At 39.8% G+C, this 20,806-nt stretch overlaps 1 protein-coding gene and 1 long non-coding RNA gene across 8 annotated transcripts in view; one reads left to right on the top strand and one right to left on the bottom strand.

The window, feature by feature from the left end:
* LOC105484935 (uncharacterized) overlaps positions 1-12,899 on the top strand; it is a 31,863-nt gene extending 18,964 nt beyond the window's left edge. The window contains exon 4 of the long non-coding RNA XR_011611570.1: positions 10,065-12,899. This is a non-coding gene — a long non-coding RNA (uncharacterized lncRNA). The remainder of the gene's footprint in view (positions 1-10,064) is intronic.
* Positions 12,900-15,354: 2,455 nt separating this feature from the next.
* LOC105484514 (torsin 1A interacting protein 1) overlaps positions 15,355-20,806 on the bottom strand; it is a 37,150-nt gene continuing 31,698 nt past the window's right edge. For 4 of the 7 annotated variants that reach the window (XM_011746217.3, XM_011746212.3, XM_011746219.3 and 1 more), the window contains one exon: positions 15,355-17,971. In XM_011746217.3, the coding sequence (XP_011744519.1) occupies positions 17,184-17,971 (788 nt within the window). In that variant the 3' untranslated portion in view covers positions 15,355-17,183. Of the gene's footprint in view, positions 17,975-20,806 lie in introns of all 7 variants that reach the window. The other 3 variants (XM_011746214.3, XM_011746211.3, XM_011746213.3) reach the window with 1 other exon arrangement.

The raw sequence follows: 20,806 nt of genomic DNA, 5'->3' as shown, positions 1-20,806 counted from the left end.
GGGCCAAACTGTACAACTGCCAACCACAACATCCTGGAAAATATTGATGTTGTCCCATAGATCCCATATACTTTGTTCATTCCTTTTCATTTCTTTTTTCTTTTTTCTCCTCTGACTATATTTTCAAATAATCTGTCTTCAAGCTCACTGGTTCTTCTGTTCGATGAATTCTGCTGTTAATGCTTTCTATTGCATTTTTCATTTCATCTATTGTAATTTGTAGCTCCAGGATTTCTGTTTAATTTTTGTGTTTATTGTTTCAATCTCTTTGTTAAGCTTCTCTGATACATTTTTGAATGGATTTTCAGTGTTTTCTTGAAGTTCATTGAACTTCCTTAAAACAACTATTTTGAATTTTTTGTTGGAGAGATTACATGTCTCCATCACTTTAGGGTCAATCTCTGTTACCTTATTTTGTCTGTTTGGTGAGTTCATATTTCCCTAAATGCTCTTGATGCCTATGTAGATGCAATGATGTCTGCACATTGAGGGATTAGGTATTTATTTTAGTCTTCACAATCTGGCTTTATCTGTCCCTGTCCTTCTTCAGAGGTCCTTCCAGGGATTCTAAGCAGACTGACTGATGTGTTCCCTTAGGCCTTAGGCTGTGATTACTGCAGCTGTCCCAGCACTAGAAGACACTCTGGGCCCAGGCTTGTCATTAGTCTCATGAGGACTCCAAGGTTGATGGGGCTTTCCAGATGGACCTGGAGAAGATCCAAGGAGGGTACTGGGACTGTGTGGGAACACTGACAAGGGACCTGGATCCAGAAGACTATGTGCCAGTGGCCCAGCAGATCTTTGCACAGACAAGATGAGTCCCCAATTGCAGTGAAAGAGGCCATTTTTCCATAGCCTTTTGACTTGGGGAACTCCAGGGCCCTTATCAGTTTCTGTTAGTCCCTTCAGCTCTCATTCACTTAATTGGCTGAAATTTTTCTGGAAGCCCACAAAACTCACATTTCTTTCTTCCAAAAGAGGGAAATGCAATTACTACTGGAAAAAAACTGCTATAGAGGGAACCCTCGAGGAACTCTCTGTACTTTCCATCTCTATATTTTCAGTTCTTTAAAACAAGGAGAAAATATCACTTAGTGAAACATTTCAAGACCTACTTCCTCTCTACTCTGAAAACTTATGGTCCAAATGCACCACAGATATTGGCTATTTTCATTCAGCACAACCAATTAACACACAAATAGATGAAACAAAAAGACTTCCAAATGTTAAACAATTAGATTCCCTTATGCCAGGAACCCATTCAGGGAATCAAACTAATTATTGAGGACTACCTCAAGCAGGGACTAACCATTCCATGCACTAGCCCATGTAATACCCCCATTCTATGAGTACAAAAAACTAATAACCAGGGATGGAGATCTGTCCTGGACTTAAGAGCCATCAATAACATTTTAATACCCCATCATCCTGTTGTACCTAGCCTGCATACATTACTATCAGCCATACCACCAGGTAGTCAGGTTTTCACTGTGATTGACCTCTGCAGTGCTTTTCTTTCTTTCTTTCTTTCTTTCTTTCTTTCTTTCTTTCTTTCTTTCTTTCTTTCTTTCTTTCTTTCATTCAAATCATTGTGGTTGATCCAGCTAACCAGTATCTTTTTGCCTTAACATGGAAAGGACAACAATATACCTGGACAGTAATGCCTCTGGGGTATGCTGACAGTCCCAAATACTTCTCCCAAGTCTTAAAAACAGACATAGCAGATTTGGCATTTCCTTTGCATTCTGTTCTCGTGAAATATGTGGATGACTTATTACTTTGTTCCTTTACCTTAAAGGCCTCCATAGAGGACAGCCACTGTTGATTAAAGAAATTAGCCACTAAAAGCCATAAAGCTTCAAAAGAGAAGCTACAACTTTCTCTCTCACAAGTGAAATATTTAGGACATCTAATTCCAGGACAGGGTATTTCACTTGATCCCCAAAGAATAAAATCAATCTTGGGCTGGGCGTGGTGGCTCACGCCTGTAATCCCAACACTTTGGGAGGCCAAGGTGGGCAGATCACGAATTCAGGAGATCAAGACCATCTTGGCTAACACAGTGAAACCACGTCTCTAAAAATACAAAAAAAAAAAAAAAAAAAAAATTACCTGGGCATGGTGTCATGCGCCTGTAGTCCCAACTACTCGGGAGGCTGAGGCAGGAAAATTGCTTGAACCTGAGAGGTAGAGGTTGCAGTGAGCCAAGATTGCAACACGGCACTCCAGCCTGGGCAACAGAGCGAGACTCCATCTCAAAAAAAAAAAAAAAAAATCAGTCTTGGCTTTTCCTGTTCCCATGATCAAAAGACAACTCTGAGTTCTTGAGATTAACAGGGCACTAGAGAGTGGATCCCAAATTTCTCTGCCATGGCTCAGCTTCTGTATTGCCTCCTAAAAATGGACCAGTTTGAACCCCTACAGTGGCCTGAGAAGCCTCCTCCTCTTTTGAAAATATTGAGGAGAATCTTCTTGAGCCCCTGCATTAGGGCGTTCTAACTGGAGCCACCCCCTTTCTGTTTTTGTTCATGAACAAAATGAAAATGCCTTAGGGGTTTTTACCTGAAGGCATGGAGACCATCAGTCCCCTCAAATATTACAACCAACAGTTAGGTCCTGGGGCAACATGACTCCTATCCTGTATGTGAGCTAGCATAGCCACTGCAAATTTATTAAGTGCAATCAAATAATTAATGATAGGATCTCCATTAATTTCAATCCATACCCAACTAGTGAGTCACTGCTAGTAGACTCACTTTTACAGATCCTATTATTATCATCCCTCTAATGTAACTGTTGATTGCTGTAACTCTTTGAATCCTGCCACATTATCTCCTCTTCCTTCTGATGAGACACCGCATGACTGTATAACACTAACCCCCAGAAAAAACCTATCGGAAATCCCCATTCCAAATGCTGAATTTGTCTTATTTACTGATGGATTCTACCTTGAAAGACCTCAGGGAAATGTCAAGCTGGCTATGCTGTTGTCTCACAGTCTGAAACCACTGAAAGTGGTTCCCTACCCAAGACTACTTCTGCACAGCAGGCAGAACTCTTTGCTCTCTCCCAAGCATCCTGGCAATTAATAAGACTGCAAATACCTATACTGATAGACACTGTGCTTCTGGGGTCACACGTGATTTTGTTATGCTCTGGAAACAAAAAGATTTTCTGAATTCTACTGGCCAAAAGATAAAAAAAAATAAAATAAAACAGTGACTATATCCTGAAATTACTTGATGCTATCTAAAAACCTAAATCTTTAGCAATAATTAAAATTCCGGGCACAAAAAACTGATACTAAAGAAGGTAAAGGAAACGACTTGACTGACAGAGCTGCAAAAGTTGCAGATTCTACGAACCAACCACCCAAAACTCAATACCCCTTTAGATCCTCTAATGGCCAATGTAATATAATCAAGATCTGTATCCACAATGCATGACAGCCCCCAAATTGAAAAAAAGATAGGAAAACCGAAGAATGTTTTCATGACTCTAAAATCAGCTGTGATGGTTAATATTAATATTAGGTGTCAACTTGATTGAATTGAAAGATGCTTAGATAGCTGGTAAAGTACTGTTTTTGAGTGTTTTTGTGAGGGTGTTGCCAGAGTCGACTGATGTTTGAGTAGGTAGACTGGGAGAGGAAGACTCACCCTCAATGTAGGTGGGCACCATCAAGTTGGCTGCCAGCATAGCTAGAACAAAGCAGGTGGAAGAAGGTGGGATAAGGTGGCTTGCTGAGTCTTCTGGGTTTCATCTTTCTCCCATGATGGATGCTTCCTTCTGTTCCCCCTGTCCTTGGACATCAGACTCCAGGTCCTTTGGCCTTTGGATTCTTGGACTTACACCAGTGGTTTTCTGGCAGCTCTTGGACCTTCAGCCACAGACTGAAGGCTGCACCGTCAGTTTCTTTGCTTTTGAGGCTTTTGGATTCAGACTGAGTCACTACTGGCTTCTTTCTTCCCCAGCTTGCACATGGCCTGTAGTGGGACTTCGACTTGTGATTGTGTGAGCCAATTCTCCCTAATAAACTCCCTTTCATACATCCTCTGGAGAACCGTGACTAATACACCAGCCTATGGTATGGGCTCCATAAGAGACCAGTCTTGCCAGAGGGCCTCCAAGATCAAATTTGAGATTATATTAATCACTTAACCCATTGGGGATAAAATGATAATATTATTGGAAACCCTCCCCAAAGGTTGCTTCTCAAGTTTAGCAAAGATCCCAAGTCTGTCCCAAACACAACCCTAGAAAACATATTCATAGTTCCATAGGACGTTTTCCTTTAGCTTCAGGATCTTTTGAGATATGACAGATGGATTTTATCTAGTTACTACCATCTCAATGATATAAATTTCTTTTGGTTATGATTTGTCTGTTTTCCCACTGAGTAGAAGCCTTTCCCTATTGCAGACTAACAGCCTAAGCAGTAAGTTAAATCTTATTAGAAAAAAAAAATTCCCACATGGGGTGTACCCTTAGAACTGTATAGTGATGAAGGCACTCATTTTGCTGAGCAGATATAAAATCAGTATGTAAAATTTTGCCTATTCTGCATTTCCACTATGCCCACCACTGACAGTCCTCTTGATTAGTGGAACATACTGATGGGACAATTAAGACTCAATTGGCAAAATTAATTGAATCTTTCAGTCTGTACTAGCCAAAAGTTTTGCCCTTGGTGCTGTTTAATCTTAGACCTACCCCTTTTGGAAAACATAGGTTATCCTCATTTGAGATGATTACTGGAAGACCCATGCACTTTATGAATCAAATCTAATCAAAGGTCACGTGCTCACCTGCTGTAAGGAACTGGTCCAGGTGTTATAAAAAAAATTTTTTTAAAGCTAAGTCTCCTAAATGGACATCTCAATCTGATGGTGATCTGAAACTAAAATTGACCGGGAACCACTCTGCTGCTCAGTCTTGGAATAAGAAGCAGGCAACATGAGAAGCTGACAGCTGGCCCAGGTCTCTGGCCCCCGCTTGTATAAGACTCCAAAATATTACTCATTCTTTATTACCCTTGTACTAATTTTTATCCTAATTATAGAACTACTTTATCTGTCATTGAAAGTCTACAAGGACCACAACACCATGTGCCAATCCTTGTACTTCTGCCAAAATAATTTTCTTTTCTTTTCTTTTTCTTCTTATTTTTTTTAGACAGAATCTCACTCTTTCGCCTAGGCTGGAGTGCAGTGGCATAATCACAGCTTACTGAAGCCTTGAACTGGGCTCAAGCAATCCTGCCTCAGCTTCTTGAGGAGCTGAGACTCCAGGTGCACACCACCACACCCAGCTAACTTTTAAACCTTTTGTAGAGACAGGGTCTCACTATGTTGCCCAGGCTGGTCTCAAACTCCTGAGCTCAATCAATCTGCCTGCCTCAGCCTCCCAAAGTGCTGGGATTACAGGCGTTCACTGTCCTGCTCAGCCTTTAAAATGGATTTTCCTAAATAATTTAAACCTCACATGAATACCTTTTCAAATCTGGGAGAATTTATTTTTAAAGCACCTCTTAAATTTCCCCCCCCAAAAAGCAACGATGACTTACAACAAAAATATTTCACTGGATTGTTTACAGAAGATAATCAATTTTCTAAGTATATTAACAACAATTTACAATGTATTAATTTTAATAAAAATTCATACATGTATTTTGGTATCTAGAAAGCTGACCTAGTGATTCAAACTGAAAAGATTAGATTCCTGAAATACATTTCTGATTCTATCACTGACTCATTGTGCATGCTTAAGCAAGTTATCTAATCTCCTAGTAGCTTAGTTTCTGCACCTATAAAATGGAGGTAATAATATTTGCTGTAAGATAATGTCGGCTATGCACTTGGGGAACCTCAGATGGAAGGCGCCGGAAGTATTTTGCTATCTGCAGCATGACCTCATACTGTCTGAGAAATGGACTTCACCAGGCTTGTTGATTATCCCAGCACCTTACTTCCAAACTTTTCCTGTTCAACTTACTTTATACTTTATTCATTTCTATTTACTGGGTACTCTTTATGTATTTTAATTTCATTGGCTGTTTTTATTGTTTTGAAGAGAATTGAGGCTTTGAAGAAACCATGAAATTAAAACTTTAATTTTTTTGTTTAAATTCTTATGTTTAAAATTTGAAAAAAAATTTTTAAAGCACTTAACTTTCTAATTATGGGAGATGGCTATAGCTATGAGGGTTATATTAGCCTTATCCATTCATTCCTCCTGTTTACTTAAGAGTTTCTTTCACATTAATGTTAGCATGCACATATTTACATTACTTCCTGTACACTTTGCGAAAGATTTAAGGCAGATGTTGAGACTGCTAAAAATTTGGATGTTTGTGTTCCTTTTCTGCAGGAACGAGATAACAGGTGATATAAGGGCAAAGGATTAGTTGCTTAGAGCTAAATCTAAGCTTAACCTATAGTCCAACCAGCTAATACATGTCGATCTCCTTTGGGCAAACTGCAAAGGTCAAAGGGCCACCCTGAGAATAACCAGAACTGCTGATTCAATAACAAAACTTAGAGGTAAAGCCAGAGATAGGAAGTTGGCTGCATTTTCTGAACAAAAAAGTACTTCGTTCCCTCTGTCTGCTAACCTGCTTTTTCAAGGCTAATGAAAATATTTCAGAGGAGCAAACCTTTGGTCTTTGGAACTTGCCAGTTAACAATAGAAAGCTTAATTCTTTGGAACTATTTCCAAAGGAAAATATTTCATTGGAATTTGCTCACTCAGATCTTATATATCAAGCAGCAAGTATTACACTACTGCAACACAGTTTGAGATGCCTGTTGAATGTTGGACAGATCATGGACTACAAGTGATTCTCTTTCAGAGGCTGTATCAAGCAAAATATTCTGGGCTTTACATTATATTCAGCTACTACAAACTTTGCCAATTTTATAGAATCAGCATTGACAGAGACTTTAAATATATCATCTAGTTCAAGTTACTTTTTTTTTTTTTTTTTTGAGATGGAGTCTCGCTCTGTCGCCAGGCTGGAGTACAATGGCGCGATCTTGGCTCACTGCAACCTCCACCTCCTGGGTTCAAGTGATTCTCCTGCCTCAGCCTCCTGAGTAGTTGGGACTACAGGTGCATGCCACCACGCCCGGCTAATTTTTTTATCTTTAGTAGAGATGGGGTTTCACCATATTAGCCAGGCTGGTCTAGAACTACTGACCTTGTGATCCACCCACCTCAGCCTCCCGAAGTGCTGGGATTACAGGCGTGAGCCACCGTGCCCTGCCCAACTTACTTTCAAATTAGGATATCAGAACCATAATAGGCCTTTGTTATTAGAGAGCATTCTTCCTAACAGAGTTCCAAATATTATTGTAGGGTTTTTACCTCTATAGCGAGGTGTAACTTTCACTAGATAATCCAGTGATTCTATGGGCCAGGCAGTATGTTTTCTCAACATACATGCATTATGTATCTTTTTTTAAGTGTAAGTATGGACTTACAGTCTTTTGACGACTACAAATTACAAAGTAAAAGCAGATCACTACAAAGAAATCTAGTGAATACAATTTTCCCTGCATGAAAACTTTATCAAAGTTATTCATTTAACAAATTCACCCCATTCACACTATTTAGCTAGTGTTCTTTTTAAAGTCACTATACCTTTATTTCAAATTATATTACACGTTATTCCCTCAAAATGAACTTTTAAACGACAAACTTTTGGCTCATAAGAATGGCACCTTCAAAAGGGGTGATTTCCACTCAGTGTCTGGTGGCATTATTCCAGGTTAGTTTCTTTCACCAGTTAAAAACCTTCAAAATGTTCACTTTTAACGCAAAGTCTTTCCATAAAAAATGTGGCTAGTTCCCCCCCACCCTGCAAGCATTATATGTTTATAAGATATCATTTAATGCCATTTTTGCTCCTTAAGAAGTGGATACTGCCCTGGTATGGTGGCTCACGCCTGTAATTCCAGCACTTTGAGAGGTTGAGGCAGGTGGACCACTTCAGTCCAGGAGTTCTAGACCAGCCTAGGTGACGCACTGAACCCATTTCTACAAAAATTTGCTGGGTGTGGTGATGTGTGCCTGTAGTCCCAGCTACTCAGAAGATTGAGGTGGGAGGATTGCTTGAGCCTGGGAGGTGGAGGTTGCAGTGAGTCGAGATCATGCCACTGCACCCCAGCCTCAGTGACAGACTGAGATCTCACCTCAAAAAAAAAAAAAAAAAAAAAAAAAAAAAAAAAAAAAAAAAGAAGTGGACTTCATGATGGAATACAATGTAGAATTGTAGAATGATGGTTAAGAAGCAGATTCTGGAGTCAGACTGAGTTCAAATCCTAGCTCCACCAGTTACTAACAGTAGTTCTGAGTTTGTGTTTCCTCATTGGTAACAGAAAGACAGTAATAGTACCTACTCCAAATATTATGAAAATTAAATGATACAGTATATGTATGGTGCCTAGCATGGTGCTTGGCACATATTAAATGGTCAATAAACATTGTTGACTTAATTATTTACAGACTACACTAAACTTAGAGTGTGACATAGGTTGAGTTCTCTGAGAAGCAGACTCAGAGTACAAGGTGTTTAGTAGGGAGTGCCTTGGTATCAACACCCATGGAAAGGAGGAAAAGGAAGGAGAGGGGAGAGGAAAAAGTCATGCTATAATATGGACTCTATAGCTTCATCCAATCCCATGGGGAAGCTCTGGAGTGCAAATGGCCCACCATAGTTGCACTGTGTGGGGCTGAGAAGGCCAAGCCTTTGTATCCGCCATCATTGGAGCGCACCACTCTCCCCCTCCCCAGATGTAGTCTTGGGCAAGGTGGTTTTCTGCAGCTGAGGCAAGCCGTGAAGTGGTTGAGAGTGAAGACTGTGCACTGAACACACTCCCAGCAGCTGGCAAAACAAATTCTTCCTTGAAAGGAGATCCAGGTGGCACATCTTCATGTTCAACACAGGGCAGTCTGTGCAGCACTTGGAAAATATTAACAAATTATAGTTGCTTCAATAAAAGAAAGTGAGATTGATTAAGGAGGAGAGTAGGATGGTGAAGATGAATGGGAAGAATAAACCATGGAGAGAAAGAGCTATCTGCATGTGATCGAAAAGCTTTCTTGAAAAAAAAAATTAATTAAAAAAATTTAAAAAAACTTTTTAAATTTTGTAACTAGAGATGGGGTCCCACTATGTTGCCCAGGCTGGTCTTAAACTCTTGGACTCAAGTGATCCTTCCACCTTGTCCTCCCAACGTGCTGGGATTACAGGCATGAGCCACTGCACCCAGCCAGGAAAGCTTTCTTATTCTTTATAGTACCCCTGATTTGGGGCAAGGGTGGATTCTGGTAACTGTAGGTCTTTTGTTTAATAAACTTTGTGATGGGTTGGGGTTTGTAATGGAGGTATAAGATGGGAAGAAAGCCCAAGTTCTTCGTATAACAAGGGTCACCTAAAGGGCTGGAGATAGGAGCCATCACATTTGATGCCACACAGGAAAAGGGGAGAGAACTGTTGGTGGTTAAGAATTTTGGTAAATGAGGCTGGGTGTGGTGGCTCACACCTGTAATCCCAGCACTTTGGGAGGCCAAGGCGGGTGGGATCATCTGAGGTCAGGAGTTTGAGACCAGCCTGGCCAACATAGTAAAACCCCATCTCCACTAGATATACAAAAATCAGCCAGTGTGGTGGCACATGCCTGTAATCCCAGCTACTCAGGAGGCTGAGGTAGGAGACTTGCTTGAACTTGGGCAGCGGAGGTTGCAGTAGCCAAGATTGCACTGCTGCACTCCAGCCTGGGAGACAGAGTAAGACTCTGTCTCAAAAAAAAAAAAAAAAAAAAAAGATAGTAGTTACGTTATTTTCCCCATTTTTAGAGACAAGGAAACTGAAGCATAGAGCAGAGGTTGCTAGTGTCATTCAGAGAGAAAGGCATGGAGCTGGGATTTGGCCCCAGGCAGTCAAACTCCAGACGGTAGGGCCTGTACTCTTAATCATACTCTCCCTCATTACAGTAAGGATACGGGTGCATCTGTTTTCTGTGGGATGGGTTCTTTGTGTACTAACAATTTTTCCTCTGTAGGAAATTGCCAATGCTCTGGACGCAAATGGATATTTTCTTAGGAATTCAGAGTTGCTGAGTTTTGCATCAAGACAGAGAGAGGCCAAAAAGAGGGACTGTGTTTGGTAAGCAGGGGCAGTTAACCAACCCCTGGAGTACATGTAAGCATTCCGAAAAAGATTAACTGTGAGTCACCATTGCAGTAAATTTAGTTACAAAATCATGATTATGTATGCAAATATGTGTCAACAGGTAGGACTGTGTGATGACTTACCATACTCAAAATTCTCTAGACTCGGTTTGTGCAATTTGGATTCTACAATGCTGAGCAAAGGAACAAAAGTGTTTAAAGGAGAGCCACAAATAAGAATATACAGGTTGAATATAAACTTTATAGAGCCTGAATAAATTAGAATGGAATAGATGGAGGCTTCATGCTCCTCCCCATATGCGTTGTCCTATGCATCTCTTCATCTGGTGTTCATCGGTATCCTCTGTAATATCCTTTATAATAAACTAGTAAATGTGCGTACAGTCATGTGTCACTTAATGAAGGAGACACATTTTGAGAACTGTGTTGTCACCAGGCGTGGTGGCTCATGCCTGTAATCTCAACACTTTGGCAGGCTGTGGTGAGAGACTTGCTTGAGCCTAGGAGTTTGAGACCAGCCTAGGCAAAATATAGCGAGACTCCAGCTCTATAATAAATAAATAAATAAAATAAAAAAGACAATGGCATTGTTAGGCAATTTTGTTATTGTGCAAACATCTTAAGAGTGTCCTTTCACAGAGCTAGAGGGTACAGCCCACTACGCATCTAGGCTGTATGGTATATCCTATTGTCTAGGCTGCAAACCTGTACAGCATGTTCCTGTACTGAATACTGTAGGGAATTTTAACACAATGGCAAGTGCAGTTAACCCTGGAACAACTAGGGGATTAGGGGTTTGACACCCACACAGTCAAAAATCCATGTATAACTTTTGACTTCTCCAAAATTTTACTAATAGCCTACTGCTAACTAGAAGACTTACCAGTAACATAAACAGTTGATTAACACATGTACTATATACTGTCTTCTTATAATAAAGCTAGAGAAAATAAAATATTAAGAAAATCCTAAGGAAAACATATTTACTGTACTGTACTGTAATTATCAATACTGTACCTTTAGGGTTTGTTAAATGCCCCTTCATTTCCAAAATGAGTCAGCTGTCTGAAATGGCAGGGAACTGCAGCTACAGACCTCAATCTATGGTACTTATCAAGCAATTCCACTTTTTCTCATAGTGTCATTTTTTTTTCTCTGCTTCTTGGGAGCATTTCTAGCATCACTGGTGGCACTTTGTGTGGGGCTCATGGTGCTATTCAAGGTTTAGGGTATTGCATTAAATATGATGAAAAACGCGAGAAGTGTGACAGATCACTTTTTACTGCAATACGCAATTTACTAGAGCAAAGAACTGCTCACATGGAGATGATTAGCTCACAGGGTGTTTCATGTGGATATTCTCAACACTTGGGTTCTGCTGTAATAGCAACAGGAGGTGGTTACAAAATTATTTCAGTGGAACAGTATGTACTACAGTAATTTTATGCAGTTATTTGTTTCAATTAGTTAATTAAATAATTTTTGTTCTTTCCAGAGCTTTAGTGGTACAAGTGGTTTTTTGTTACATGGAAGAATTGTATCCTGGTGAAGTCTGGACTTTTAGTATACCCATCACCTGAATAGCACACATTGCACCCACTAGCTAATTTTTCATCAGTTACGGTTCAACACTGCATTTTTAGATTTTTAAATATTTATCTAGACTGCAAATGGTACAATGTATGTAAGTCACAAAGGGGAAGTTGCTAATTGGGTAGCAGCAATAGAGGGAATGGCTGCTGGTCTCCATATGAAAACAGTTTTCACAGTTCCCGTATTTTCTCTTCTTGGAGTCTGAGATGTATATTCTTGCAATCTTCAACCCAGCCCTCTTTTGCTCATTTCCTGGTGGGACAGGGTTTTTATCCTTTTTTTTTTTTTTTGAGACGGAGTCTCGCTCTGGCCCAGGCTGGGGTGCAGTGGCCACCGATCTCGGTTCACTGCAAGCACTGCCTCCTGAATTCACGCCATTCTCCTGCCTCAGCCTCCTGAGTAGCTGGGACTACAGGCGCCCGCCACCACGCCTGGCTAAGTTTTTGTGTTTTTAGTACAGACGGGGTTTCACCCTGTTAGCCAGGATGGTCCCGGTCTCCTGACCTCATGATCCGCCTGCCTCGGCCTCCCAAAGTGCTGGGATTACAGGGATGAGCCACCGTGCCTGGCCAGGGTTTTTATTCTTTAAAATTTCTGACCAAATATGTGTGGCTCTACTTCAGACTAAAAGTCAACATATTGACATGCAGAGATAGGAATTTAGTCTATCACTTTGTGCTATCTGGGGAGAAGATACATGAGCTAAACAAAATGCAGAGAAATTTTCAGCACTTTTACATTCAATCAAATCTGGTCAGTTCTACTTCTCAAATATTTTTCTTATCCATCTTCTTCGTACATCCATAGCCATCTTTTATCTGAATTATAATACCCTCTTAGGCAACAGAAAAAGGTGGAGGAATACTTGCTAGCTATTTTAAGAAAATGCAAATGCCAAGTATCACTGCGGGAAGACCTCATGGCTTCCCAGTCTTTTCCCTTGATACTCACCTTTCCCTTGAGGACCTGTAATGATCACTGTCTCCACCAGAGAAGTGCCAGTTTCCCTTCCACGGCGTAGATTGGTCCTCTTTGTTTTTCCTCATTCGTAGCATTGCTAAATCCACGTGAGTTATATAAAGCTTTTAGATAGGGCTTAGGAGTAATGGGGGACGGGGGTGGGGGAAGCAAATAAAACACTAAGATGCAACTTACCTAGCTATAACTAGGCACGGCTTGCTCTTTTTAATTCAATAAATATTTGAGCACTCTGTGATTACCACGGTGCATATATTGACGACGCGTCACTGCTCGCAAGATGCACGTGGGAGCAGGGGTATGCTAATGCTGCCACAGGGTAATAAAGGATAAATCAGAGTGTGGAGCACCTCAGTCACTTTAAAATGCGCAGGAAAGGCAGTGTTCTCTCCTTTTATCTGGAAGATTCACCAGTCATTTGAGCCCTTTGAAGTGACTCGTTCAACCCCCAAAATGGTTTGGCTGGACACGACCCAGTTTTGGATAAGAGGACAGGGGCTGGCTTCAGCTAGCAGCTTGCAGAGGTTTTCTTTCACCGGGGGTGTATCTTGTAATGCTGGGGATGAATTTTTCCAGCCTCTAACTCACCCAACCCAGGAACTCCTCACGCTGCTGGGTTTTGTAACAATAAAGGTCTTATTGTTTAAATCACCAAAAACAGAAAAAAAAAAAACAAAAACAAACCAGGAGGCACCTAAAATAGTATTTGGGGGAAGGGAATTATGAAAGATTTCACTGAAGTGCTGCCCTAAGAAAACGAAGACTAAAAGGACAAATAAGAATGAGCAGAACGTGAGATTGGGGAAAGCAAGAGGGCAGGAAATGAAGTATTCCAAAAGAGTCTAAGAATGTGCAAAAGACAAGTGAATGATGTGTTTAGGAAATTGCAAGTAGTTCATTATACCCGGAGTGTAGAGTACAAGGGGGTTCTCCTGTTTATGCTCAGGTGACAGGAACTAGTTCCTCTACCACCCACAAGGGCCCTTAAACACACAAGGAATTCTCTGAATCCAGGCCAGAAACAGGGCGTTCAAGGGAGGAATTTCCTCCCCTTCCAGTCAGTGGCAGCCTTCTCAGCTTGGTTTTCCAGGCTGAAGAACCCCATCTTTGGTGGTTAATGCCAACAAAAGCCTCTTCCTTAGGGAAAAACCCTATCCTCTTATACCACAAAATTTTACTCCATGATCTTGATAAGGACAAAATAGCAGAATAGTGCATTATCTTTATGTATTTAATAGAACTGCTTGTTTACACTGCCAAAAGAAAGGCTACTTTCCATAAACCCGAGATCTTAAGGAAACTGGATATTATACTTTTAGCTTAGGTATTAACTAATGGTACAAAGTGTGTAAACCCCTATCACTTCTAAATGGCAGTTCTCTTCACTGAATAAAAATCAGTTTACTTCCAATTTTTTTTTCAGGATTAGAGGTTTAGAAAACATCTTTAAATATTAAAGTCATTAAAAGAAATGAAGCAAATTAAGTTTCAAAAGTTTAAGAATGTACCATACTGTGGTTTTCCTGGGCCACTGTTGTCGGCCAGTTACAATGTGCTCCATTTCTCTAGAACTAGCTCCTATTTTGAAGCTGATGTCTTAAATTTTCCTTTCTAGGCCACGCTCCGCAGCTCATGCCTGTAATCCCAGCACTTTGGGAGGCCAAGGCAGGTGGATCACCTGAGGTCAGGAGTTCAAGACCAGCCTGGCCAACATGGTGAAACCCCATCTTTACTAAAAATACAAAAAATTAGCCCGGCATGGTGGTGTGAACCTGTAATCCCAGCTACTCAGGAGGCTGAAGCAGAAGAATCGCTTGAATGTGGGAGGCGGAGGTTGCAGTGAGCCGAGATTGTGCCACTGCACTCCAGCCTGGGCAAGAGTGAGACTGTCTTAAAAATAAGAGTAAGTAAATAAAATAAAAAATAAATTTTCCCTTCTAAAAGGATCACAATAACATGAATAGCAAATAGAATGTTTTAGGCAGCAATTATCTAAAAATGTGGATGCTCTTGAGCATGCATTCTCAATAGGGGTGAAAATTGGTTCATTGGGGACAAAAAAATTATATTTTGTATAAAGCAAAAAACATTTACAGTCCATAAACAGATACATAGTACATATGTGGTGTTGAAATTTCATGGGGAAGGGGTGACTAGAAAAAAATCTAAAAAAGCTCTTCAGGGAGGTGATGAAGAAAAGGTTAAGAAGCCAGGGGTTGTGACTCACACCTGTAATCCTAGCTACTTAGGAGGCTTAGGCAGGAGGACTGCTTGAGGCCAAGAGTTCAAAAACAGCCTGGGCAATATAGCGAGATCCCATGTCTACTTAAAAAAAAAAAAAGAAAGCAAAGCTGCTGTGGAGATTCTTTTGCCAAGTCAGGAATACCTAAATTAACTATATTTTTACAAACCCTAAGTGCCGAGATAAAATGGAAAGTTATGGCTATCCCACTTCTAACCAATGTACTTGCAAATGGCTCCAATTCTTTGGTTTTTGTTTCTCCTAGCCAAGGTTGCTAAAATTGTTCAAGGAAAAGACTTGGATTTCTTTTTTTAAATATGATAAATCATTAAATATATAACACAGAGTACAAACCAAGAAAGTAAATTTATTTAAATTACTAAAATAGCTTTTAAAGTCATTTACAGATCAGCTGCTTTAATTATTTTTCCTGAAAGACACAGGTAACATATTACTTTTAAATTACTTGGGTCAGTGAAACATTTAATAAAAACAGTTATTTCTCTATATAATATGTATGTATAAAATAAGCCTTTTCAAAAACTCTGGTTTTCATAATCCTCTATAAATCAGATGATCTGACTTCTAAGAGGAACAAATTATAGTAAGGGGCATACATTTATGAATACTGGTAGTACTAGAGGAAAGAAGTTAGACCACTCTACTACCACTTGTGGAACTCTCAAAGGGTAAATGACAAAGCCAATGACTGACTCTCTCTAAAAACAATATTTACATTTAATGGTTTGTGGACAATAAAAAAACAAGGTGGATATAGAATTGTAACATTTTAAGAAAACCATAGCAGTTGACAGATGAGAAAGCTCAATTATAGATGCAAAGTTATAACTATACTACTATAGTAGTAAAGAAATACATTTCACACTCTTCATGTAAGTTCACTATCTTGGCTTGAGGCACTCCATAAAATGTATCACGTGCATAGTAAATCTTTATATTTGCTATGGCGTTGCACTAGAGGACCTGGACTGCAACAACTGGATGCACAGAAAACGAAATCTTCTTCAATAGCCCAGGACAGCAGGTTGACAAATGGTTTGTCAATTCCTGAAACTATTTCTTAATTCAAAACAAAAGCTTCAGGATGTGTCCAAAATAAACTGTTACGAATTGACCTAGTCTTTTTTTTTTTTTCTTTTTGAGACAGAGTTTTGTTTTTGTTGCCCAGGCTGGAGGGCAATAAGCCTGGTCTCGGCTTACTGCAACCTTTGCCTCCCGGGTTCAAGCGAATTCTCCTGCCTCAGCCTCCCAAGTAGCTGGGATTACAGGCGTGTGCCACCATGCCCGGCTAATTCTTGTATTTTTAGTAGAGACAGGGTTTCACCATGTTGACCAGACTGGTCTCGAACTCCTGACCTCAGGTGATCCACCTGCCTCGGCCTGACCTACTCTTAAGAGTCAAGTGAACAAATATATTAAATCTTGCAATATACATGAAGAATCCTTGGGAGGGCCAAGAATTTTTCTTCAAGGAAGGAAAAAGGAGATATAAAAAACAAATCCCAATGGAATCCACTAAGATTAACAGTTCATATACCTATGTTTGACCTACACCTCAGTGGATTACTATAACATTTCCTCCCTTCAGCTTCCCCATTAATTTCTTCCTTGCCTTGTTCTTTCCATCTTCCAACAAACAAAAGAAAAAAAATTCCAAACACACACCTACGTGACCTTTCATTACTTATGTTCCTATAGGCAGAAGCTAAGGAACTCACACCTACATGGTATAAAAGGGAACATAATGGGAAAATCCATGGTTACATTTAGGGAGCAATCTTACTAATAACTCAAGAAACTTAGTGAGAAATCTAAGTTAAAAAATCAGGAAGGTTCATAAGGAGACAAATCCCTTTCACTGGTCATACATAACTGTAATAATTCAGCCTAGAATCAAAATAGATTCTCTAAGGAACTGCATATAATCTGCACTCCTAAGATACCTTTAACACAGCTCTCAATGGAAACTGAAATGATTCTCTCATATCCTAGATAATTAGGTTGACAAATGATTTTTATGTTCTGTGTTTATGTAAGAACTTAATTTCCTTTAAAAAGAAACCAGTTCTTTCAAAAAGAGCTCTGAATTCTGTCTCTGGTTAGAAAATGTGAACAATTCTCAGAACTTGGGACATGATTTTTCTTCTCTCACTTCTTATAAGCAGATGCCCCTTTTCAAGGCATTTTCAGGTTGCACAGGCAGAACTAAGTGAGAAATGCGGCTCCAGAGGCCATTCAGTTTGTCTGGGTCCATATGATTGTAGGAGTTGGGTGTGTTAGAATTGGTGAACTTGACTTTAAGGAAATCTCTTACTTTTTCTTCAACTTCCTTTAGGCCTAGACTGGTTCCAAGTGTCTCTTCCTCCAATAAGACAGTCAGGACTAGGGCTACATCTTTGAAGGCTGCGTTTTCATGGTCACAATATTTGTAGAAGATCAAAGTAGAGCCTGCGGGCAATGACTCAAAGCGGTGTACCACAGCTGCATTCTGGCCGTTCTTAAATCCATTGCTCAGTTCTTGGTCTACCTCTAGTTTGACAGTATCACTGTCTTGAGTAGCTTTATCTGTCCCATCAATCCGGATGGCACGGACACTACGAAAAGAAGAATAGGCATCAGCAATTTGTTCACTCAGACACCTAAGCGCTTCTTCAGCATCTCGGGCAGCAGTGAGCAGCAAGATAGCAGGCTGAGACCGAGGATGGGAGCTATTAAGATGTTTTTCCAGGAATATTTGGCTCCTTTTCCACAGCTTCTCATCTTGACCTTGATACTTATTCTTAAGTTGATTCATCTGGTTCTGGAACTCTTGAACAGCAGTGGTTTCTACCTCAGGAGTACTAAAGAACCAAAGACTCCCAGAGGCAAGAGCAGCTATCAGAGGAAGTAGCCACCAGCAGTTCCTCTTGCCAAAAGATGCATTTTGGGGTTGTCCAGTCACTTCTACTTAGAAAAAAAGAAATGACAGATATAAATACCATTTTCTTAGATTCAAGGCAAGTGACTTTTAAAATCAGTATCAATCTTTGTAAACATTAGGTAAAAGAGAAAGAAGTTTAAAGAAGAAAGCTGATAATTTTCTTAATAAAATAATTTATCGCATTCTCAAGAAAATCTTACATGCATACACTTGGAATTATGTGTATAAATATGCATATGTCTCTTCAATATAAAAATATCTTTGAGGAAAAAAGTTTTTAAACAAAAGAAATGGCATAAACAAGTCAGAAAAATAATACAGTTTATAAAGTGAAGTTTATTATTTCCACTGCTAACAGCTGGGAGAATAGACTATTAAAAGACAATTTATAAAATATTTTTTAATTTAGAAACTCAGCATTCACATGGCTAATTATTCAAGGTGAAATATTTCTGAAGTATATAAAAGGATAAAGAAAAGGATGCAGGCTGGACACAGTGGCTCATGCCTGTAATCCCAGCACTTCGGGAGGCCGAGGCATGAGGATCACAAGGTCAGGAGATCGAGACTGTGAAACCTCGTCTCTACTAAAAATACAAAAAACTAGCTGGGTGTGGTGGCACAAGCCTGTAGTCCCAGCTACTTGGGAGGCTGAGGCAGGAGAATCACTTAAACATGGGAGGCGGAGGTTGCAGTGAGTCAAGATCACGCCACTGCACTCCAGCCTGGGTGACAGAGCGAGACTCCATCTCAAAAAAAAAAAAAAAAAGAAAAGTAGGCAATATGAATGAACATCTTCTACATGTTATAATAGCTAGCTGTCCCTTTAATTTTACTGATGTATGGCCTTTTGTGGTATGCAAGTTAACACTGGTAAAACTTAGTTTGTAACTCGTTAATTACTATTGGCAATAATAATAGTATTAATTTATATTTAGTGCTTTTCAGTTTATAAAGTTCTTTCTCATATTCTACTTCATTTATTCAGTTAACATGATAGTACCAATAATACTTTTAGACCTTCTATTTATTGACTGTTTCAAGCTATTAATTTTAGTATGGACCTTTTAGAGCAGCAGTTCTCAAGGTGTGATCTGTGGGGTACCTCAAGACCCTATTTTGCAGGGGAGATGTCCATGAAGTTAAAACTATTCTTCTTTTTTTTTTTGTTTTTATTTTTTGAGACGGAGTCTCGCTCTGTCGCCCAGGCCGGAGTGCAGTGGCCAGATCTCAGCTCACTGCAAGCTCCGCCTCCCGGGTTCACGCCATTCTCCTGCCTCAGCCTCCCAAGTAGCTGGGACTACAGGCGCCCGCCACCTCGCCCGGCTAGTTTTTTGTACTTTTCAGTAGAGACGGGGTTTCACCGTATTAACCAGGATGGTCTCGATCTCCTGACCTCGTGATCCGCCCGTCTCGGCCTCCCAAAGTGCTGGGATTACAGGCTTGAGCCACCGCGCCCGGCCAGTTAAAACTATTCTTCTAACACTAAGATGTTATTTGACTTTCACCTTGTGTTGACATTTGCACTGATAATGCAAAAGCAATGGTGGGAAAAACTTTTGATGCTTTAGCATGAGTTACAGGGCAGTGGCACCAAACTGTACGACTGTAGTCGTTGTTATTTTTCACTGCCATGCATTCAAGGTTTAACAAAGCGACATTCCTTTACTTAAGAATGTCCTTTATGAAGCAGTTAATTATTTATCTTATTAAATCTCAATCCTTGGGTACATATCTTGTCAACATTCTTTCTGAAGAAATGGCAAGTACGCACAAAGCACTTCTGCTGCATCATACAGTACCATGGTTGTCTCAAGGAAAATAATTTTGTGCAAATGAATTACAAGGTGAATTAGCACATTTTTCAGGAATACTATTTTTTACTTGAAAGAACAAGTAAACTATGGTCAGACTTGTGTATTCTGCAGACATTTGCTTTCAAGTGAAAATTAGGATTTTAGAATCCTAAATCTGCCACCATGAGTTTGATATTTTATATTACATTCCTAATGTGTCAATGTTTGGGAAAATCTGCATTTCTCAGTGAACCAATGTTTTCCAAATGACCAGTGCACGATACTCCATTCAAAGTATAAGAAAGACCAATGAATTTTACTGTAATAGAGTACTAAAAGCTCAGTAAGATGGTTTCAGATATCCTATTTCAAGTAACATTTAAGAAACTAACACTTGTTGAGTTTTGGAGAGTTCAAAAAAGAATAGCCACAATTATCTGAAAAGGCTACTAAAATTTTTCCTATCTGTATAAAGCTGGATTTTTTGTAGATACTTCAACCAAAATATATTGTAACAGACTGAATACAGAAGCATACATAATCCAAATCCATTTTTTAAAGAGATCAGAAAAAATGCAAAGCAATCTGATCTGTCACTCATCTTGCTAAATTATTTAAAATCAATTAATAAATATTTTTTAAAAATTTCAACTTTAATTTCCTGGTACATATGGATAGATATAACCCATATTTTCAACAAAAAGCTCTTTGAAGTTCTTAATAACTTTACTAGTGTAAAGCAGTACCAAGAACAAAAAATGTGAGAATCATCATTAATCTATTTTCTTTTTTTTTGAGACAGAGTCTTGTTCTGTTGCCCAGCCTGGAGTGCAGTGGTGCAATCTCGGCTCACTGCAAGCTCTGCCTCCTGGGTTCACACCATTCTCCTGCTTCAGCCTCCTGAGCAGCTGGGACTACAGGCGCCCACCACCACCCCCAGCTAATTTTCTTTGCGGTTTTTAAGTAGAGACGGGGTTTCACCATGTTAGCCAGGATGGTCTCAATCTCCTGACCTTGTGATCCGCCCACCTCGGCCTCCCAAAGTGGGGGGATTACAGGCTT

This window comes from Macaca nemestrina, chromosome 1 (assembly GCF_043159975.1).
Source record: "Macaca nemestrina isolate mMacNem1 chromosome 1, mMacNem.hap1, whole genome shotgun sequence".
Taxonomy (NCBI): Eukaryota; Metazoa; Chordata; class Mammalia; order Primates; family Cercopithecidae; genus Macaca; species Macaca nemestrina.
Note: the sequence above shows the minus strand (reverse complement) of the source record. Positions and strands in the feature narration are given on the sequence as shown.